The 23,972-nt window shown below is 42.9% G+C and overlaps 1 protein-coding gene across 1 annotated transcript in view; it reads left to right on the top strand.

Moving 5' to 3' along the window:
* The window catches only part of MSH3 (mutS homolog 3), a 267,619-nt gene extending 254,593 nt beyond the window's left edge, over positions 1 to 13,026 (top strand). Inside the window, exons 23-24 of the mRNA XM_075325143.1 lie at positions 2,151 to 2,325; positions 11,597 to 13,026. Of these exons, the coding sequence (XP_075181258.1) occupies positions 2,151 to 2,325; positions 11,597 to 11,693 (272 nt within the window). The 3' untranslated portion in view covers positions 11,694 to 13,026. The remainder of the gene's footprint in view (positions 1 to 2,150; positions 2,326 to 11,596) is intronic.
* The last annotated feature ends 10,946 nt before the right edge of the window (positions 13,027 to 23,972 follow it).

Below are 23,972 nucleotides of genomic sequence, written 5' to 3'. Positions count from 1 at the left end.
CTCTTCTGAAACCCCCCATACATGGGCAATTTTAGCCGTAGAACTTTCCCCCTGCAATGCATTTTTAATATAACACATTTATGAGGATTTTCTACATACTGCATAATAAATCATTACCTCTCCCTTATATCATTTACATTCCTGATCCACCAAGAGAAACAAGATGGACACAGACCTCTCGTAAGCAATTTCAAAGATGAAGAGCTGGGAGTGTAGCTATATTACATGAATGTGTGACCGATTTATTAATCTTTTTCATTTTTTGCCTGTATTTGAGTAAATTAAACAACTTCTATTTCATGGTAGTTATCTTCCAGTCATTGCAGTTATGAGTATCTGTAATTTACTTCATTAATATATTTTGTTTTTTAACTTCTCTCCCAAACACCATGCTGCAGTTCTGTTCATGCTTCTTGAAAGTTGCTTCAACTGCTGTTCATCCAAGAGCTATACTCTGTTTAGAGAGTATAGGTATTCTCCTTTCTGAGCTTCTTTACTCACCGCTTCAATATTCAGAAAAGGAAATCCCCTACTCCTTTGTACATAATGTACAGATATTGCCAAGTTGCAGTTGTAACTGTAAAACAACACTGTAAGCTAGCCAAGTAAAACAGCACAGTATCCTAGCCAAGTAAAACTGCACTGTAAACTGGCCAAGTAAAGCAGTACAGTGAGCAGGTCAAGTAAAGTAGTACAGTGAGTAGGTCAAGTAAAGTAGTACAGTGAGCTGGTCAAGTAAAGCAGCACAGTGAGCTGGCCAAGTAAAACAGCACTGTGAGCTGGCCAAGTAAAGCAGCACTGTGAGCTGTTCAAATAAAGTAGCACTGTAAGCTGGCCAAGTAAAACAGCACTGTAAACTGGCCAAGTAAAGCAGTACAGTGAGCTAGTCAAGTAAAGCAGCACAGTGAGCTGGCCAAGTAAAACTGCATAGTGAGCTGGCCAAGTAAAACAGCACTGTGAGCTGGCCAAGTAAAACAGCACTGTGAGCTGGCCAAGTAAAGCAGCACTGTGAGCTGGCCAAGTAAAGCAGCACTGTAAGCTGGCCAAGTAAAGCAGCACTGTAAGCTGGCCAAGTAAAGCAGCACTGTAAGCTGGCCAAGTAAAGCAGCACTGTGAGCTGTTCAAATAAAGTAGCACTGTAAGCTGGCCAAGTAAAACTGCACTGTAAACTGGCCAAGTAAAGCAGTACAGTGAGCAGGTCAAGTAAAGCAGTACAGTGAGCAGGTCAAGTAAAGCAGTACAGTGAGCAGGTAAAGTAAAGCAGCACAGTGAGCAGGCCAAGTAAAACAGCACTGTAAACAGGCCAAGTAAAGCAGTACAGTGAGCAGGTCAGGTAAAGCAGTATAGTGAGCAGGTCAAGTAAAGCAGTACAGTGAGCAGGTCAAGTAAAGCAGTATAGTGAGCTGGTCAAGTAAAGCAGTACAGTGAGCTGGTCAAGTAAAGCAGCACAGTGAGCTGGCCAAGTAAAACAGCACTGTGAGCTGGCCAAGTAAAGCAGCACTGTAAGCTGGCCAAGTAAAGCAGCACTGTAAGCTGGCCAAGTAAAGCAGCACTGTGAGCTGTTCAAATAAAGTAGCACTGTGAGCTGGCCAAGTAGAAGAGCACTGTGAGCTGGCCAAGTAGAAGAGCACTGTGAGCTGGCCAAGTAGAAGAGCACTGTGAGCTGGCCAAGTAGAAGAGCACTGTGAGCTGGCCAAGTAGAAGAGCACTGTGAGCTGGCCAAGTAGAAGAGCACTGTGAGCTGGTCCTGTAAAGCAGCAGTTTAGGCTGGAGATGTAAATCAGTACTTTGACATGGTAATTGGTAGAAAAGAAAGCAAAATAAGGTAATGAAGTAGATCACAAAAATTCACAACTTTGCAATGCCGAGAAGATAATTACCATTAATAAAAAAACATGTTAGTTATCCTTTTAAGTCTAATAAATACACATCCTTTTTTGTCAGTCATTTCCTTTTTGTCATCTGTACCTGATGATTTTTCCTGTAAATATAAAAAATAAACACTTTGTGTTAATGAAATCTACCGTATATATTATAGGAGGGCTCTTAAATAAGGTTATCTTCTGTTAATTTACAGGCTCGAGCGTGTGTTATTTTTTTTGTTTGTTTTTGTTTGTTTTTTTTTACAAAGATTCGCTCTGATTCCACAGGGACTGATGTTGTGGACAAGCCTGAGTATATCACATTTTTATATCAGATAACTCGAGGAATTGCTGCGAGGAGTTATGGATTGAATGTTGCTAAACTGGCAGATGTCCCAGAGGAAGTTTTAAAGAAAGCAGCATGTAAATCTAAAGAGCTTGAGGGGTTAGCGGAGATGAAAAGGTAAAATATCAGCAATATATTTTACACTCCGCACTCGTAAATCAATCTATCAGTACAGCTTCATGCCCTTTACCGATGGAATATAGGCTAGTCAAACCTTAGGATTGATGTCAGTTGCTTGATAAGTATTATCCCATTGGGGCTCATAATTGTTATCTAATCATTGCCTCCTTCTGTAGCACTAATATATACACATAGTGATACACCATTTACTATCGTAGAATATTTTACGAAATTATGCCTGCAGTAAAACAATCAGTTCTACAGTGGAGCAAATAGGTTTTCAAGACTTTGATCCAGCATCCATTTGGGTAGCTAGCTGGACCAGGATAATGTGAAATTCCTAAGCCAACACTCCAATGCTAACATGTTGGTGACCTCTTGTAATTACTATGTCCCCACAAAGTTATGACCTAGAGGGGAGGGAAATAATCTAATCAATTCTTCCTGGAGCAGCCAATATGAAGATAAACGTAATCTGATTGATGCGGCTAAAGGCCCCGTCACACTAAGCAACATCGCTGCTAACGAACAACTTTTGTGACGTAGCAGCGATGTTGCTAGCGATGTTGCTGTGTGTGACATCCAGCAACAACCTGGCCCCTGCTGTGAGGTCGTTGATTGTTGCTGAATGTCCTGGGCCATTTTTTAGTTGTTGCTGTCCCGCTGTGAAGCACAGATCGCTGTGTGTGACCGCAAGACCGCAACAACTAAATGTGCAGGCAGCAGGAGCCGGCTTCTGCGGAGGCTGGTAACCACAGTAAACATCGGGTAACCAAGAAGCCCTGTCCTTGGTTACCCGATATTTACCTTCGTTACCAGCCTCCGCCGCTCTCACTGTCAGTGCCGGCTCCTGCTCCTTGCACATGTAGCTGCAGTACACATCGGGTAATTAACCCCATGTGTACTGTAGCTAGGAGAGCAAGGAGCCAGCGCTCAACAGTGTGCGCTGCTCCCTGCTCTGTGCACATGTAGCTGCAGTACACATCGGGTAATTAACCCGATGTGTACTGTAGTTAGGAGAGCAAGGAGCCAGCGCTAAGCAGTGTGCGCGGCTCCCTGCTCTCTGCACATGTAGCTACAGCACACATCGGGTAATTAACCCCATGTGTGCTGTAACTAGGAGAGCAGGGAGCCAGCGCTAAGCGGTGTGCGCTGCTCCCTGCTCTCTGCACGTGTAGCTGCGTGCGCTGGTAACCAAGGTAAATATCGGGTTGGTTACCCGATATTTACCTTAGTTACCAAGCGCAGCATCTTCCATGCAGCGCTGGGGGTTGGTCACTGGTTGCTGGTGAGCTCACCAGCAACTCGTGTAGCCACGCTCCAGCAATCCCTGCCAGGTCAGGTTGCTGGTGGGATCGCTCTAGCGTCGCAGTGTGACATCTCACCAGCAACCTCCTAGCAACTTACCAGCGATCCCTATCGTTGTTGGGATCGCTGGTAAGTTGTTTAGTGTGACTGGACCTTAACACTAACATTTTTTGTTTTTCTTGAATCATAAAACCTGACAATGGGTTATTTAATTCAGATTAAGAGGGAAATTCTTCATAAACAATTTTTTATATATGTCACAGATCCATGTCAGAAAACCAAATTGATGAGGTCTTGACCTCTATATGGATTTTCAGAATACAAGTGAATAAATCCCTTTGACACTGTCAAAAGATATTTGAGTGAAAATCGGTCAAAACATTCCTAGCAAAAGACAATTGACGTGTCTGATTTTTAGTAACACAAATCACTGACCAGATCAAAAGGGGATGAAGCAATATGTAGAGCTCTTTTGATGTAAATCAGTGGTGATCAAACTACACCTATTTGATCCTTTCGCCTGCACCTATGACACGTCAAAAATCACTTTGCCAGGATTTCTCTTAGAATAAAGATCCTTTTAATACCTTTACAAGTGGAAGACATTCTAACATTTAATATTCTTTTTTCATGGACCAATAATAATTTGCCAGGTAATTAGATTGTTTGTTATCAGGAGAAAATCGGTCTGTGTAAACTGAATATAATACAGTATGTAAACTGTATGCAAAGCTATTGATTGCATTAATAATTTTTAATCCACCATACAGTTTGCATTAGACTTCTCTAAAAGGGCCTCAAATGAGCGCAAATAATCTTTTTATATCATAGGTCGGAATTCCTTATGGGCAGAATGTACTCAAGTAAACCCAGCTTCTTCAAGGGGTTATCTTGACTATTTTATTTTTTTAAATCGGGCTAAGAACTCACAGATAGGTAGTTGCTACGTACTTACCTGATCTACTCTGTGAGTATCTTTGCAGTCATGAACAGCTCCTGTTGGCGATTCTGCTTCTTCAGTTGACCTCATATCAACAGAGCAGCTCTAATGTTGATGTAATGTCACCAGAAAACTCAAAAACACCAGCAAGAGCAGTCTTTGACAGGCTCTGAGCTGGTAGCGATAGCGTCAGATACTATGCCTTAAAGTATTCATACCCTGTGATATTTTCAACATTTTTTCACATTACACATGCAAACTTAAATGTACACTACAGTTAAAAAGTTTAGGGTCACTTAGATATTTTCTTATTTTTGAAAGGAAAGCACATTTGTTTTCAATGAAGCTAACATTAAATTAAACAAATACATTCTATACATTGTTAATGTGTTAAATGACTATTCTAGCTGCAAACATCTGGTTTTGAATGCAATATCTACATTGGTGTATAGAGGCCCATTTCCAACAACCACCACTCCAGTGTTTTAATGGTACATTGTGTTTGCTATCTGTGTTAGAAGGCTAATTGATGTTTACAAATCCCTTGAAAACCCTTGTGCAAGTATGTTAGCACAGCTGAAAACAGTTTTGCTGATTAGAGAAGCTATAAACCTGACCTTCCTTTGAGCTAGTTGAGAATCTGGAGCATTAAATTTGTTGGTTTCCTTAAACTCTCGAAATGGCCAGAAAAAGAGAACTTTCATGTGAAACTCGACAGTCTATTCTTGTTCTTAGAAATCAAGGATATTCCATGCGAGAAATTGCCAAGAAACTAAAGATTTCCTGCAACGTTGTGCACTACTCCCTTCAGAGGAGAGCACAAACTGGCTCTAACCAGAGTAGAAAGAGAGAGGCCCCGCTACACAACTGAGCAACAAGACAAGTACATTAGAGTCCCTAGTTTGAGAAATAGACGCCTCACAGGTCCTCAACTGGCAGCTTCATTAAATAGCACCCGCAAAATGCCAGTGTCAACGTCTACAGTGAAAAGAGGTGACTTCGGGATGCTGGCCTTCAGGGCAGAGTGGCAAAGAAATAGCCATATCTGAGACTGACTAATAAAAGGAAAAGATTAATATGGGCAAAAGAACACAGACATTGGACAGAGGAAGATTGGAAAAAAGTGTTATGAACAGACGAATCAAAGTTTGAGGTGTTTGAATCACACAGAAGAACATTTGTAAGATGCAGAACTACTGAAAAGATGCTAGAAGAGTGCCTGACGCCATCTGTCATCCATGGGGGAGGTAATGTGATGGTCTGGGATTGCTTTGGTTCTGGTAAAGTGGGATATTTATACAAGGTAAAAGGAATTTTGAATAATGAAGGCTATCACTCCATTTTGCAATGCCATGCCATACCCTGTGAACTGCGCTTGATTGGAGCCATTTTCATCCTACAACAGGACAATGACCCAAAACACAAACTATTTAGGGAAGAAGCAGGCAGCTGGTATTCTATCTGTAATGGAGTGGCCAACCCAGTCACCAGATCTCTACCCTATTGAGCTGTTGTGGGAGCACCTTGACCGTATGGTACGCAAAAAGTCCTAATCAAGCCAAACCAACTTGTGGGAGGGGCTTCTGGAAGCATTGGGTGAAATATCTCCAGATTACTTTAGCAAATTAACAGCTAGAATGCCAAAGTTCTGCAAAGCTGTAATTGCTGCAAAGGGAGCATTCTTTGACGAAATCAAAGTTTGCAGGACAAAATTATTATTTCAAGTAAAAATCATTATTTTTAACCTAGTTAATGTCTGGACTATATTTTCTATTCATTATGCAACTCATTTCATAAATAAAAGTATGATTTTTAATGGGAAAAACAAAATTGTCTGGGTGACCCCAAACTTTTGAACTGTAGTGTATTAGGGATGAGCGAATGTATTTGCCACGATTCGGTATCCGACGGATAATGAGGTATTCGAGGTATTCGCTATCCAACGGCTAATATGGTATTCGCTCCAATACTTTAATTTTCATTTCTGGACTTCATGGCGCCTTTTTCCAGCCAATGAACACATCTGATGTTGTTTGCTCTCACAGTAATGCCGCAGCCATCTTTGCTGTGGTGTTACTATGATTGGCTTGGCCCCACAGCTTCATAGGGGCTATTTAAGCCAGCGGCCATTGTGGTCAGTCGGTCTCTCCCTCTCTCTTTCTTACTCACCGATCAAGGGTGCGGCGCTGCACGGCTGTCACACTGTGGCTGGTTCTCCAGCTTTTGAAAATGCCGGCCGCACGTTATTCCATCTCGTATGCCCTGCTTCCCCTGCCCATCGGCGCCTATGATTGGTTGCTGTCAGACACGCCCCCACGCTGAGTGACAGCTGTCTTACTGCAACCAATCACAGCCGCCGGTGGGCGGGTCTATATCGTGTAGTAAAATAAATAAATAATTTAAAACAATGATGTGTGGTCTCCCCAAATGATGCCCAGCCAAGGTAAGCACACAGCAGCGGGCCGGTATTCTCAGGCTGGGGAGGGTGAGGGCCATGATTACGGCCCCTCCTCTTGCAGCTGAGAATATCAGCCCACTGCTGCCTCGAAAATGTCGCATCCATTAGATGCGACAGTCCCGGCATGTCACCGGCCCTTCCCGATTGCCGTGATGCGGTGGCAATCGGGGTAATAAGGAGTTAATAGCAACCCATAGCTGCAACTAAGTCTAAGATTATTAATGGCAACGTCTATGACATGATAGATAATGGATAGAGTGATAGATAATGGATAGAGGGATAGATAATGGATGGAGGGATAGATAATGGATAGAGGGATAGATAATGGATAGAGAGAGGGATAGAGAGAGGGAGAGGGATAGGGATAGATTGAGAGAGGGATAGATAGCGAGAGGGATAGATAGAGAGAGGGATAGATAGAGAGAGGGATAGATAGAGAGAGGGATAGATAGAGAGAGGGATAGATAGAGAGAGGGATAGATAGAGAGAGGGATAGATAGAGAGAGGGATAGGTAGAGAGAGGGATAGGTAGAGGGATGGATAGGTAGAGGGATGGATAGGTAGAGGGATGGATAGGTAGAGGGATGGATAGGTAGAGGGATGGATAGGTAGAGGGATGGATAGGTAGAGGGATGGATAGGTAGAGGGATGGATAGGTAGAGGGATGGATAGGTAGAGGGATGGATAGGTAGAGGGATAGATAGATGGATAGATAGGTAGAGGGATGGATAGATGGATAGATAGGTAGAGGGATGGATAGATGGATAGATAGGTAGAGGGATGGATAGAGGGATGGATAGATAGGTAGAGGGATGGATAGTTGGATAGATAGGTAGAGGGATGGATAGATGGATAGATAGGTAGAGGGATGGATAGATGGATAGATAGGTAGAGGGATGGATAGATGGATAGATAGGTAGAGGGATGGATAGATGGATAGAGGGATGGATGGATAGATAGTTAGAGGGATGGATAGTTGGATAGATAGGTAGAGGGATAGGTAGATGGATAGATAATAGATAGAAGGATAGAGAAAGGGATAGGTAGAGGGATAGAGAGAGTGATAGATAATCAATAGATAGAGAGAGAGATATCTAGATAGATAATGGATAGCAAGAGGGAAAAATAGATGGATAGGTAGAGGGATAGGTAGATAATGGATAGAGGGATAGAGAGATAATGGATAGAGGGATAGATAGATGGATAGATAAGTAGAGGGATAGGTAGAGGGATAGATAGATGATAGAGGGATGGATAGATAGATAAAAAAGGATTGATGGATAGATAGGCAGACAGATGTTAAACACATATATAATGTCCCATCTCCCTTCATATTCTAAGCTGGCACTCTTTAGTGACTTTCATGTGGCACTAAAGGGTGCCTAGCCTTGTATTTAGCCAAAAAATAATAATTTAAAAAACAAAAGCAACGTGGGGTCCCCCCCATTTTTGATAGCCAGATAGGGTAAAGCAGATGGCTGCAGACTGTAGACCACAGCTGGCAGCTTTACCTTGGTTGGGGATCCAATTTGGAGGGCCCCCAGGCTCTTTTTTATAATTATTTATAAATAAATTAAAAAAAGGGGGGTTTCCCCCCAAATTGGTTCACCAGCCAAGGTAAAGCGGACAGCTGTGGTCTGGTATTCTCAGGGTGGGAAGGTCCATAGTTATTGGCCCTTCCCATCCTAAAAATAGCAGGCCGCAGCCGCCCCAGAAGTGGCGCATCCATTAGATGCGCCAATCCTGGCGCTTCGCCCCAGCTCATCCCGTTGCCCTGGTGCAGTGGCACATGGGGTAATAAATGGGGTTGATACCAGATGTGTAATGTCACCTGACATCAAGCCCAGCAGTTGGTGATGTCATGGCATCTATCAGATACTCGACATCACCAACTGTCAGTAATAAAAGTAGAAAAAAAAAGTAGACGACAAAAAAAATAAAATATTTGAAAAAAACACTCCCCAACCATTCCCTCTTTCACCAATTTATTGTAAAGAAAACAAAATTCCCTGTAATCCATTTTGGAAGTCCCACAACAACTCTGGACCTTCTAGAATATGGGGGGGGGCACGCTCAGGGAACCTGTCCCCCATTTTCTAGGAGTGCAGACCCTCCATGTGAGGAGTGTGGGTGCAAAGAATCTGCACCTACTCTCCCTGGGTCACAGCAGCAGTGTGCGTGCAGCCAGTGAGCACAGCTCTCACTGAACACAGGAAGCTCAGCTGACAGCCGCTCTCTGCGCATGCGCCTAGCGTTTATTATGGAGGAGGAGGGACGCTGGGGATCAACGCTGCAAAAAAGTAGAAACACCGGGGAGTTATGGGAGGTTACTTAGCTGGACCCGGGAAGGAGTTTTCTGTCGCTTGTGTCATGGCACATGCGACATAAATCAGAGACAGGGGGTGAATGCGGGCGGCGTGTTGGTGTGCGTCCTGTCATCTTGGATGAATCGGGAGGGGGCAGAAATGCAGTGAGGCACCTTCTATAGGCTGTGCCCATACTGTTTCTGCCTTTCCCATTCATTTCAGCCTCTTCCTCAGTCACCACAGCTCACCAACAGGTCCAACATGAAATTATTCTGGTTTCCCATAGACTTGCATTGGGCGTCGAATATTTGTGAATACTCGAATAGCTGCGAGGTTTATTATTATTTGGCTAAGCGAATAATAGGGTATTCGATCATCCCTATAGTGTATCTTTTGGGGATTTCTAAAAATATTAAAAATTATAAATCTGAAAATTGTGAAGAGCATTTTTATTCTGCTCCCCTGTGGTTTGATACCCTACTTAAAATTTGGCGTGACCAATTGCCTCCAGAAATTATCTAATTAGTCCATCTGTATAATTTATTCTCAGTATAACTACAACTGTTCTTTGAAGATCTCAGAGGTATATTTGAGAAAATTAGGTATCAAATGGCATCATGACAACCAAGAAACACACCAGACATGTCAGAAATAAAGTTGTTTAAAAGAGTAAAGTGGGGTTAAACTATAAAAAAAAATGAGCCCAGGTGTGAACATCTGAGTACTGTTCAATCAGTTATCAAAAAATGGAATGAGTATGGCACAACTCCAAACCTACCAAGATGTGCCCGTCCACCTAAACTGACATCCCAAGCAAGGAAAGCACTAATCTGAGAAGCTGTCAAGATGTCCATGGTCACTTTGGAGGAGATCCACAACTTAGGTGGGAGAATCTGTCCACAAGACAAATATTAGTCATATATACTCCACAAATCTGGGCTTTATGGATGAGTGGCAAGAAGAAAGCAATTTTTGCACTCAAGGCATAAGTGGTCCCTTTTGCAGTTTTCAGAATGCTATGTAGGGGACACCGCTAGCATGTGAAAGAAGGTGATCTGGTCAGATGACACCAAAATAAAACTTCTTGGGCTAATGTAACATGCTATGTGTGGCGGAGAAGTAACACTGCACATCCTGAAAACACCATCACCACCGTCAAACATGGTGGTGGCAGCATCAAGCATTGGAGATGCTTTTCTCCAGCAGGTACAGGGCAGCTATTCAGAGTTGATGGGAAAATTGATGGAGCTAAATACAGGGCAATCTGGTAGGAAAACCTGTTAAAGGCTGTAAAAAAGACTGGGGTGTAGGTTCACCTTCCAGCAGAAGAATGACCCTAAACATACTGCCAGAGGTACATTGGATGGTTTATATCAAAGAATATTAATGTGTGTGAAAAGTTTCAGCCTCTAGAAGTGCCAAGATAGTAGAGACATACCCCTAAAGACTTGCAGCTGTAATTTCAGCGAAAAGTGGTCTTACAAAGTTTTTACTCAGTGTCAGACTGGGGCAGCAGGGGCCCACCTGTAACAGACTCTGGGGGCCCTCTGATCAACTGCATGCAAATATTACATTCACAAATTTACCTAGGCTTCTATATAATAATATACTGGGTAGTTTGTAAAATTAATGAAGGCATTTTTCCTTTTGCCTATACATAGTGAAACAAGTGAACTGTGCCAACTACTAATTTTAATGGAGGGTAAGTGACATTCTACTGCAAAGGGGCCCACCGGAGGATTCTCCTGTTCTCCTTTGGGCCAGTCCAAGGCTGACTCTGGGCTGAATACAAATTCACATCACAACTTCCAGATTTATATGTTTAAAATATTTAGAAAACCATGTATGATTTTCTTTAAAAGTCACAAATACTTGAGCATTGTGTTGGTATATCAACTAAAATCCCAATAAAATACAAGTTTATGTTTTTACACAAGTTTATGGGTCTAATGTGAAAAATGTGGAGAAGTTCACAGGGTATGAATTTCAAGCACTGTGGTAAGCAACTACCTTGTTCTTAGGCTCATAAAAAGAAATTAATCACGTATAACCCCTTTAAGGCTAAAGTAAAACTATTCTGCCCCATGTCCACATATAACCTATAACTTATAGAATGTGATATTGTGATTCTTTACTTTTCTATTACAATTTTTGAAAAATATAATGCTTTAACTGTCAAATGATTTTTTTTTTCTTTGCTATGATTGTTTCTTTCTCCTAGAAAATGAACTACTAACCAATTTTCATTATTGGCAGGAAGGAAATAAGAACATTTCAAACAGCTTGGAATATTCAAAGTGCGAAGGAACTGAAAGAATTATTGAACTTCGAATCATCTGATCATTCATCATGATAGACAAAAACTAATGTGGAAGTCATTGGGGTGAAAGAGATGTAGGCGCTAGGGATGCGCTGAATGCATTTTTTATGATTGTGCTGAATATAAATTGAAAGATGGACCCTAATATACATGAAAAATGAGGCACCAGGGACATAAATAATGCAGTATCTGCAATATACATCAGTCCATGTAAGACCACAAAGAAAAAGGTCTACAGTAAGGTTGGTTGTGTTATAAGGTGGACACCATTTAAGAAACTTTAGATATGATTCACTTGAGTATTTGGTACCCGACTCCTAATTCCTACTTGAAATCATGAACTTAAACATTTTTTAAGAAAAAAATAACTAGTTATTTCCTTTTCTTGCAAAAATCTTGAGAAACTATGACATGAATACAAACATCCTTATTATATGTTAGTATAATGTTAGGTTCCACTTACCACACAACAGATGGGATTGTATCTTATTGGCCTTTATCAGCTGAAATCCTAATGATTACCTTTGAGTCAATAGATATAGTGTTAGTGAAGTAAATCAGATGGAAGTGACGGTGCAGCTAGCATAGTCTACATGTAGCTGGAGGTGTAGTATCTACATGTTACAAAGAACAGGTATTCTGTAGGATGTATGGTAACCACCTACGTTTTTTTTCTCTTACCATTACTTTAAGATTTTAGTAAAGCTCCTCATACGAAACAGTCACTTTGTGAAGATAACAACACAAAAATTTTTAAAGTTTATTGTTTTGTTTTTTAGTTATATCTCCAGGTGCAAAAATAGTAAGCACACTCCATTCAACATCCACAATCTTTTTATAGTGGTGTTCCAAGAATAATGTCTAACCATAGTTTCGGGTGATTACTTGCTAATCATTGGGGATCTGACCGATGGGACCACAAGGGATCCCCCATCTTGAATGAAATTGTAGTTCGCATGCTTGGTACAGCGTTCAATTTTTTTCTAGTAGTCCCATAGACAATGAATGGAGGAACTGTTGAGCATATGCACCTCTGTTCCATTGGAGATGGGGCTACAAAGACCTGTTTTTAAGATTCCTTTAGCTCAAATCTTTGGATCTCTGGTTGTCCCAGCAGTTAAGGTGTCCTTACCCCAGGCAATCAGCAAATTATTCCCCATCCTAGGGGTAGGGATTACTTTGGGTTTTTTAGCCGAATAACCGTTTAATAAAGTTATCAGCTCCCTAATCCAATACACAGAATTAATCATCCTGAAATGTAGGTTTATCTATCAGGACTTCGTTCTTACCACTCAGTTTTACCACAAATTGCTGCAGTTTTACTGCGCTTCCACTGTATCTGAATAAACCCTATGGCTGGATTAACACGCAGAGATTGTTTTTTGGTTTTCTGTATGGTGGAGGGGGCATGTTGCATTTTGTTGTTGCGGTAAGGAGGGAAACTTGCATCAAGATGTGTTTGGTTTTTTTTTAAACAATATATATTAAAATGAAAAACATACAAGAAAAGGACAAGCTGACCAGAATGATATATGGGTTTCTAAGATTCTATGATTCAGTATAAGTTCTGTCTTATTCATTAATATCCCTGGTGTTGTATGCAGTGGGCGGTACTACAAATGATTGACAGCTGCATGCACCGTCACACAACGAAGACTCTCAATGTCTGCACCATATTTCAGCACCAAATTTGAACCTCATGGCAGAAAACTGCACCGAAACTGTGTCAGAACCGTTTTTGTGCATTTTTTGTCCAAGAGATGCAGATTTGGTGCTGACATTTTTACACCATTTTACTGCACTCAATCTACACCTCCTGGCAAAAAAATAGTATCCTTATCGCATCAAAACCATATGGTGTTTTCATACGATTTTGGGCCAGAAGGTGTAGATTGGGTGCAGGAATATAGTGTAGAAATTTCAGTATCCAATCTGCATCTCTTGGCAACAAAAAAACGTTTTCTGCCAGGAGATACAAGTCTGTGAGCTCGGTGAGGTGAGGTCACTCGGTTCAATGAGGTCATCTGAGGTCAGATAACCTGCGATCACAGGTAGAGGACTGTGGGAACCTCCAGCTGTGACCGCAAATAACCTGAGTGACGTCGCTGCTCATAACGTTTGCTCAGTCTCTGACTGAAGCCCACAGTGGGCAGTTCATTTCTATGTCTCCGCTCTTTGCCTTCAGTAATGTAGCAGATCTGAAATAATCGTGGGACCTTGTGTGAATTACGTCAAACCTGGGTGTTTTGGGGGTTAATAAAGAGGTGAAAGAGGGTGGGATTTTTTAATTTTATTTCAAATAAATATTTTTTTCTGTGTTTGTGTTTATTTCTTTTCACTTACAATTTAGTAATGGGGAGGTCTCATAGATGCCTCCCATTACTAATGTAGGGCTTAGTGGCAGCTGTGAGCTGTTATTAACCTCTTATTACCCCGATTGCAGCCTGAGAATGCCAGCCCCCATCTGTCAGCTTTATCATGGCTGGGTATCAAAATTAGGGGGAACCACACTTTTTTTTTGTTTGTTTTTTTTTAATTACTTTATTCACCCCTTTTTGACCACTGGCCGTAACGTTATGTCCTATTTTTACGTGACTTAAGGACCACAGATGTAACAGTACGGCCTAAAATTTATTTTATTTCTGTGGCCATAACAACGGCTTTCAAATGATCGCCACTCCCCATCCACGATTGTTGTGATTGGCTGTTCAAATCTAAACCGCCCATCACTGCGATCGCACTGTTTTCAGCTAAAAAATGCTCCAAACCGTGCGATCCAGCAAGATCCAGCTATGAGGTGTTGCAGCAACATCGAATCATTGGCTGGAGGCCAGCAAATACGGCGTGCCCACCCCATGCCGCACTGATTTGAGCGATCGTGCTATGACACGCAATTGCTCCAATCAGCGTGCAGGGGGGCGGCCTGACCTCGTGGTGATCGTCCTTTCCAGGCTTGTTTTGGCCTGGAGCACCCTCCCCCAGGATGTGTGCGCCGTGCCCCTGCTTGCTGTAAGTATTGTGTGCTAGCCTCGTGTCTGATCCCCACGCGCCCTCCCTGCGATCTCTCCATGTGCCCCTTTGCTCTCTCCTGCCCCGATTCTCCTGCCTCTGGGGTCGGTGCGATCCTTAGGCTTCTCCTGTCCCTCTCAGACGTTCCCTACCTGCTGCCACCAGGTTATCTGAGGTCTTCATTGGTCCGATCGCATCTGCCTCTATTGCTGGGTGCTGAGCTTGAGCAGTCTATCTTTTTGCCTGCTGCTGTGTCCTGTGATGAGTGATCTTTGCTGCCTTCTTTTTCTCCTGCAGTTCTTGTGGTTTCTGATCCACCTTCTAATCCTCTGGGTCCTGTTAGTATAATTTTTTTTTTGTCCGTCATCCCCCAATGCTTTTTGCACCTCATCCGTCCGTGCGTCCTGCCGAACGCTGATCAGTGATACACATCACGGATTGATGTCTGTGCGTTTGAAAAGTCAAATGGCGCTCCTTGCCTTCTGAGCCCTGTCTTGCACCTAAACAATTGATTTCCACCACATAAGAGGTATCAACGTACTCAGGAGAAATTGCACAATAAATTTTATAATTCATTTTTTCCTGATACCTTTTTGTAGAAAAAAACCCCCACAAACTACTTGGTATAAGTAACAATTTTGTGGTAAATATATATATATATACATATATATACATATATATAGATAGAGATATATATATATATATATATATATATATATATATATATATATATATATATATATATATAATGTATATATATGTATATATATAGTGTGTCCACCCATATCCTGTCCACCGCCATTAACTTGAGCTATAGGCATAGAAGTGGTGTCTAGGTACAGTAAAGTAGCCATGCGCTACGCAATGAAACCACCTATTACACCACCTGGAAAAGAACGGAGTTAGCATTTTTATCTCAAACGGAACGAGATAGAGAAAAAAAGAATTAATTGTAGGGCATCATCAATTCAATACGAATCGACACCTTGCATACAGAAATGCTATGATATGAAACCCATGACCCCCCAAAACATTGAATGCTGATCACGCATATGGCGCTCATTTAACTTTGATGCTCAAAGTGGCCACCGTCAGCTGCAATGCACATCTGGACTCTGGACAGCATACTGTATCTTGCTGCACGTTGTGCAGTATGCAGGTGACACGTTTGCACAAGCATCTGTGGTACGTCGTCGTAGGTCCTGCAATGTTGGTGGAGGGGTCGCATACACCTGCTCTTTGATGTGACCTCACAGAAAGAAGTCCAATAGGGTCAGGTCAGGTGAGTGTGGAGGCCACTCCACGCAGCCACCATACCCAATGACTTGTAGGAAGGTCTCCATGAGGTAACGCTTCACGTTCACAGCCTTGTGAGTTTTACACGTTCTAATCATAGCATTTCTGTATGCAAGGTGTCGAATCGTATTGAATTGATGATGCCCTACAACTTTGTAATTCACTTTTTTTTTCGCTATCTCATTCCGTTTTCGAGATAAAAATGCTAACTACGTTGTTTTCCACCAGGTGGTGCAATAGGTGGTTCCATTGCATAGCCCATGGCTACTTTACTATACCTAGACACCACTTCTATGCCTATAGCTGCCGCCGTTCTCAAGTTAATGGTGGTGGAAAGGATATGGGTGGACACACTATATATACATACATACATACATACATACATACATACATACATACATACATACATACATACATACATACACACATATATATATATATATATATATATATATATATATATATATCTCCTTTCATGGCTCAACGTTACATAGTTCTTATTTTTTTGTTAAAATAAATTTTCATTTTTTTTCCTTCCACATTGCGTTGGCTCCTGTAAAGAACCTAAAGGGTTAACAAACTTCTTGGATGTGGTTTTGAGAAGTGTGAAATTACAGTTTTTAGAATGGTGTCACTTTTGGGTATTTTTGTCACCCAAGCCTCTCAAAGTCACTTCAAATGTAATGTGGTCCATAAAAAAAAGATGGTTATGTAAATTTTGTTAAAAAAATGAGAAATTGCTGATGAACTTTGAACCCTTCTAATGAAACAAACATTTTCTTCAAAAATTGCGCTGATGTAAAGTAGATATGAGGGAAATGTATGGGCATAAAATTTCAAAGTTTGAAAATTGCGAAATTTTCAAAACTTGTGGCAAATTTCTGAAATTTTCACAAATAAACACGAAAAATATCTGCCTAAATTTACGACTATCCTAAAGTACAATATGTCGCAAAAAAACAATGTGAGACTCGCTGGGATCCGTTGAAGCGTTCCAGAGTTATAACCTCATAAAAGTGACACTGGTCTGAATTGCAAAAAATGGCCCAGTCAGATGGGTGTTTTATGTTTTAGTAGTCAGGTGTGAAGGGGCTAAATCATTTTTTAAGAAAGCCGCATGTGGTCCCTGTTATTTTGATACACTGGCCAAGTTAAGCACATGGCTGGGGGCTGCAGCTGTACCGTATGTTTTTTCTCTGTTGGGTATCAGTATAGTGGGAACTTACGCCAATTTTTTTATTTTTTATGCCAATATAGACATATAGACAGCGTCTCTGATTAAAAGCAGTCAGACACACTGTCATACAGCGTGGGCGCATGTCTGACTGCAACCAATTAGAGACGCTGCCACTACCAGTGGGCAAGGGAAGCAATGCACATGCATGAGGTTAATGAGTGGACCTCGAAAGTAGTGTGAGCCATTCAGAAACGGTGTACAGCCGCACGAGAAACTCAGTAAGTATAACGTACCTGCTTTCCCCTTCTTTTTTTTTTTTTTCTTTGTTTTTCCATTATTTTTTTTTTTTAATTACTCGAGTTGCCGAACCTGGATCATTACTCGAGGAATTCCAGGGTTTGTGCTCAGGTACTTTTGAACCCCCACAGATCCGGAATTGTATACTCCAGGTCCGCCAATCACTAGTGATTATATTTGACACATCTTCAGGATCCGCTCAGCTTCAGCTTCCATCTCAGTCTCCACTGGTAACTCTCCCTTTTATTTAAAATACGTTCTTGAGGCAGATTATCAGTGAGATTAGTGTGCTACCGATGAGCCTGGAACAGCTCAATTACATATAAGAAATATGTGGATTTCTCTGGAATAAGACATCGGATTGCATATATGAAAGTACCATTTTATTCAGCTTGCTATGACCTGCTTGCCCATATATACAGCTTAGGAGGTTTACATATTCCCTTTGAAAATCATTGCAGCTGTGTGCTGACTAATATTTACTGATTCTGATTACATCCAAATAAAGTTTAGCTATTCTAGTCAGATTTTTCTGAAATGTACAGTTGTTGCATTTTACATAAAAAGCCATGGTCCATAAACCACTTACAACAGAGCAAAGGGATTTAATTGTTGAAAGTTATCAGTCAGGAGAAGAGTTGAAAAAAAATCCAAGGCTTTAACAAAATCCAAGGCTTTAGGTATACTATGGAACATTGTGAAGACAGTCATAAAGAAGAGGCTTAAAATTGGAACAGTGACATTACCTAGAACAGGCCATGTCTCAAAGCATTGATGAAAAGACCATGTGAAAATTGGTCTGGGAGGCTGCAAAGAAGCTGACAGAAACTTTAAAGGATCTGCAGGCAATTCTGACAAGTACTGGTTGTGTATTGCATGTGACAACAATTTCCCGTATTCTTCAAATTTCTGGCCTGTGGGGTAGGTTGACAAGTAGGAAGCCTTTTCTTAGAAAGAAACCCCCCACATTTTGCGATGTTTTTCTACATAAATTCTGCCAAAACCATGTGAGAAAATGCGTTATGGTCTGATGAAAGAGAGGTTAAACTTTTTGACCAGAATTACAAAAGCCACCGTACCCACCGTGAAGCATGGTTGAGGCAGCATTATGATTTGGGGCTGGAACTGGGGCTTTAGTGAAGGTGGAGGAAATTATCAACAGTTCCAAATATCTAAAGCCTTCAGGCCTTTGCTAAAAAGCTGAAGATGAAAAAGCACTCCACCTTTCATCATGACAACAAATCTAAACATACCTCCAAATCAACAATAGAACGGCTTCTCCAGAAGATGATCAATGTTTTGGAATGGCTCTGCCAGATCCCAGGAGATGTCCTCAAAATCTGACAAATTTGGAGCTACTGCAAGGAAGAGTGGGGAAAGATTGCAATTCTAGCTGTGCCATGATGATAGACTTCTACCCAAAAAGACTGAATGCGGTCATACATTAAAAGAGTATTTCAAAAAAGTATTAGTGCATATTTATGCAACCACATTATATTAGTTCTTTATTTTCATTTTTCACTAAAAAAATAACATTTATTTTTTAATTGAATTACATTACATAATTATGGATGACATTAAAGGTCAATAAAGTTCTGAAATGAATTTTCTTGGTATGATATTTTTTACATGGCAAAAACCTGGCATTTTAACGGGTGTGTAGACTTTTTATACAGTATCTGTTGTATATGGCATGAGATACATCAATTGCAGTCTTTAGGATATAATATTTTTTTTAAAGATCTGCATGAAATAGGGTAGATAACACAAGTATAGTCATTCTTCCCTATTTATAGGATGTACAAAGGGAAGCAACTACAGTGGGTGCAAGTGTTGTAGTTGCACCCAAGCCCATGAGCCTACTAGGGTCAAAAGTTCTCCTTGGACCATATGAGAAGAGACTTACTATTAGGGCTCTTTTCCACTTGCGATGAAATTAATCACTGATACTCGCCCAGAAAAGTGGAATGAGTGTCATGCGTATGGTCTGCGTTTTTTTTTTCACCTAGCTTCCGTATGACATGCGAGTGTCATGCGAGTGCCGTGCGAGTGTGTAGATTTTTCTCACCAAGATTCCATGTGACATGCATATGCCATCCATATGACATGCATATGTAATGCCGTGCAATATTTTTCTCGCACCCATAGCAAGTCTGGTGCGATATATGCAGCCATACGCAGCATGCTGCGATTTGAACCTCAGCATGATCAGAGCTAAGGAAAAAATAGCAGAAGGACACTGCCTCATTGATTAACACTGGTGCGAGTGCAATCCGATGTTTTATCAGATCACACGCACATATGACAATCACAAGTGGAAAAGAGCCCTTAGTCTGGAGTCACATGATCATATGGCATCGAATGTGATATGTTAATGACTCGACACTCAGGCTCTGCTCGACTGAGCTGAGTGTCATGCAACTGTGATCCGATCTTGCTATCAGATCACAGCTGTGGAGGAGAGGCAGGGATTTATCTCTCCATCTCCTCCATTGTCAGCTGATGCATATATCGCACTGCACTTGGATGTCATCCAAGTGCAGTCTGATGTTTCACTTGCACCCATAGACTTGGGTGCGAGTGATACGAGGCTCACAGACATTTGCAGCATGCTGCAATTTTTTTCCTTAGTCCCAATTAGGGCTGAGGAAAAACTTGCAGATCTGAGCTGTAGCATTGTCTTACATAGGGCCAAGTGCAATGTGAGATTTTCTCGCATTGCACTCATGCCAGTTATATGCAAATGTGACTCTAGTCTTCAAGACCCATGACACTTGGTGGCCTTATTGGACTTTTTGCATTGGCGACCATGAACTCCACGTTTCACCACTGGTTTTACAGTACAATACTTTGTGACATATGTTTTTTGTTTTTGTTTTTTTACTTGTGTTTTTTTTTGTTTTTTTTTCTTAATGGCACAAACTAAAATTAAAATATATTCTGCTTTGACATAAAGAATTTTCATTAAAAATTCTAGCTACAAAGTTCACCATAACCTAACAACCACAAGTTCACTTTGGCAAAATCACAGAAATGAATGTTCTTATCTAAAAATGAATGTCCTGTAGATGAGCGAATTCAAAAGGAAGATGAGAAGTCATACGGTAGTGTGTGAAAGATGTCAGGACGGGGAATTTAACATCATTAAATTACACTAGGATTGTTCGGAGGCTCCAATCTAGCAACATAGCTATTTCTTCTCAGGTATCATAATAGTGTTATATAACAGCTATTTTTGCACCACTTGCAGGACTATAGAGGACTGGACACTGGTTCACAGAAGATATGTAGCATAAGTTCATAATAAAAGATAAATAGCATGCAAATCCAAAGTTTTCCTAGGCAAAGCATCTTCAAGAAAAAGGCGGCAATCTTTTTCTTGACGCGGTTTTGCTTGCGGTTTGCCGTGGTTTGTTGCTTCTGCTTTACCACTGTCTTTCTTTTTCGCTCCTAATTGGGAGACCCAGACAATTGGGTGTATAGCTACTGCCTCCGGAGGCCGCACAAAGTACTACACTTAAAAGTGTAAGGCCCCTCCCCTTCTGGCTATACACCCCCCCGTGGGAGCACGGGTCCCTCAGTTTTTGCTTTGTGCGAAGGAGGTCAGACACGCACGCATAGCTCCACTGTTTAGTCAGCAGCAGCTGCTGACTATGTCGGATGGAAGAAAAGAGGGCCCATACTAGGGCCCCCAGCATGCTCCCTTCTCACCCCACTTTCTGTCGGCGGTGTTTGTTAAGGTTGAGGTACCCATTGTGGGTACGGAGGCTGGAGCCCACATGCTGATTCCTTCCCCACCCCCATTAGGGCTCTGGGTGAAGTGGGATTTACCGGTCTCCAGGCACAGGAGACCGTGCTCCATCCGCAGCCCCTGGAGAAGCCGCTGGATATGGAGTTGAGTATCGTCAGGGACATGGCCCTGCTCCGTCAAGGTACTCTTGTGTCCCCGTGCATACGCGCGCACACCGCAGCATTGCTGGGTGTGTTAGTGCGCCGGGGACATCAGCGCTGCTGCGCTTGTGCCATTTCCTCACTACAGCTCGGCTGAGTGGGTAGATCAGGGCAAACGGTCGCGCCGGCCGCTGGGGTCAGTCGCACTGTGACACGGCTGGGACTTGTGGTGCGCCGGGGACTTCCGCGCTGGCCATGCATATATCTCGGCCGCGCTTATTACTACAGTCCCCGGCTTTTGCGGCCTAGTTCGTCTCGTGCCCGCCTCCGCACCTGCCAGTCAGGAGGAGGGCGGGACGCTGTACAGAGCATCAGCGCTGAGGGCTGGAGTCTTTTTTACATACTCCAGCCCTCACACTAGACACAGGGGGACGCAGTTTCCCGCACTTTTGTCTGTGGCACGCCCACGGTCCGCCCCTCTTCACAGGACGCCGGCAGCCATTCCTGCCTGCACGCTGAGCTGCAGAGGGGAGACGGGGAGACCCAGACACGGGATTCTACGGCCTCATACCCGCTGTTCAGCGGGCGGTAAGCAGCCCTCAAGGGCTCACCCCCACTTGTGCCGTTTGTGTACCTGGTATTTTGTGTTTGCAAATACTGACACTGTACGGTCGCTGGTGTTCTCGGCTATATACCCTCCTAGATTACAAGGAGGCAACAGCATGTCGTCCGCAAAACGCAAGGGTGCCAAGGCACAGACGTTATATGCTGCCTGTACCGCATGTGGGACTGCTCTACCGGCAGGTTCCACTGACCCCCATTGTGTGCAGTGCTCGGCCCCTGTGACACTTGCACAGCCGGGGCCTCTGCTAGACGTGACCCAGGGTGTACCACCTGTGAATGCTGTCCAGGTGACAGGAACGGAGTTTGCAGCTTTTGCTGACAGATTGTCTATGACTATGTCTAAAATTCTTGAAACATTGCAGTCTAGACCAGTAACTCAGACCACGGACACTGTTGAATCATTGCTCCCTGGTCCCCCTCAACTGGAACACTTCCGTGCTCCGGGGGTGTCACACGCACCCCAGGGTGACGTCTCTGACTCGGACGACAGTCCCAGACACCCTAAACGGGCTCGCTATGAGGGGCCCTCAACTTCGTCTCACTGGTCAGGATCCCAGCGGGATGAATCTATGGGTGATGAGGCGGATGTAACTGACCAGGATTCTGATCCTGGGACCGCTCTCAATCTGGATACACCGGATGGTGACGCCATAGTGAATGATCTTATAGCGTCCATCAATAAGATGTTAGATATTTCTCCGTCAGCTCCTCCTGCGGAGGAGTCAGCTTCACAGCATGAGAAATTCCATTTCAGATATCCCAAGCGTAAATTAAGCTCTTTTCTGGACCACGCTGACTTTAGAGACGCAATCCAGAAACACCACGCTTATCCTGATAAGCGGTTTTCCAAACGGCTTAAAGATACACGCTATCCTTTCCCCCCTGACGTGGTCAAGGGCTGGACCCAGTGTCCCAAGGTGGATCCTCCAATCTCCAGGCTTGCAGCTAGATCCTTAGTTGCAGTAGAAGATGGGGCGGCACTTAAAGATGCCACTGATAGACAGATGGAGCTCTTGTTGAAATCCATCTATGAAGCTATTGGAGCGTCGTTGGCGCCAGCATTTGCAGCCGTATGGGCACTCCAAGCTATTTCAGCTGGGCTTACGCAAGTCGACTCAGTCACACGTACATCTGCTCCGCAGGTGGCACCATTGACCTCTCAAATGTCTGCATTCGCGTCTTACGCGATTAATGCTGTCCTAGACTCTACGAGCCGTACGGCGGTGGCGTCAGCCAACTCCGTGGTTTTACGCAGAGCCCTATGGTTGAGAGAATGGAAGGCAGATTCGGCTTCCAAGAAGTGCTTAACCAGTTTGCCTTTTTCTCGTGACCGATTGTTTGGTGAGCGTTTGGATGAAATCATTAAACACTCCAAGGGTAAGGATTCATCCTTACCTCAACACAGACAAAACAAACCCCAACAAAGGAGGGGTCAGTCTGGTTTTCGGTCCTTTCGAGGCTCAGGCAGGTCCCAATTCTCCTCATCCAAAAGGACTCAAAAGGATCAGAGAGGCTCAGATTCTTGGCGGACTCAATCACGCCCAAAAAAGACAGCAGGAAGAACCGTTACCAAGACGGCTTCCTCATGACTCTCAGCCTCCTCTCTCCGCATCCTCGGTCGGTGGCAGGCTCTCCCGCTTTGGCGACATTTGGCTGTCACAGGTCAAAGACCGTTGGGTGAGGGACATTCTGTCTCACGGGTACAGGATAGAGTTCAGCTCTCGTCCTCCAACTCGTTTCTTCAGAACTTCTCCACCGCCCGACCGGGCCGATGCTCTGCTGCAGGCGGTGGCCGCTCTAAAGGCGGAAGGAGTGGTGACTTCCGTTCCTCTTCAGGAACAAGGTCACGGTTTTTACTCCAATTTGTTTGTGGTGCCAAAGAAGGACGGGTCGTTTCGTCCCGTCCTGGATCTAAAGTTGCTCAACAAACACGTAAAAACCAGGAGATTCCGGATGGAATCTCTCCGCTCCGTTATCGCCTCAATGTCTCAAGGAGATTTCCTAGCATCAATAGACAT

The sequence above is a fragment of the Anomaloglossus baeobatrachus genome, chromosome 1 (genome assembly GCF_048569485.1).
Source record: "Anomaloglossus baeobatrachus isolate aAnoBae1 chromosome 1, aAnoBae1.hap1, whole genome shotgun sequence".
Taxonomy (NCBI): domain Eukaryota; kingdom Metazoa; phylum Chordata; class Amphibia; order Anura; family Aromobatidae; genus Anomaloglossus; species Anomaloglossus baeobatrachus.
This window is presented reverse-complemented; position numbering and strand designations above follow the sequence as displayed.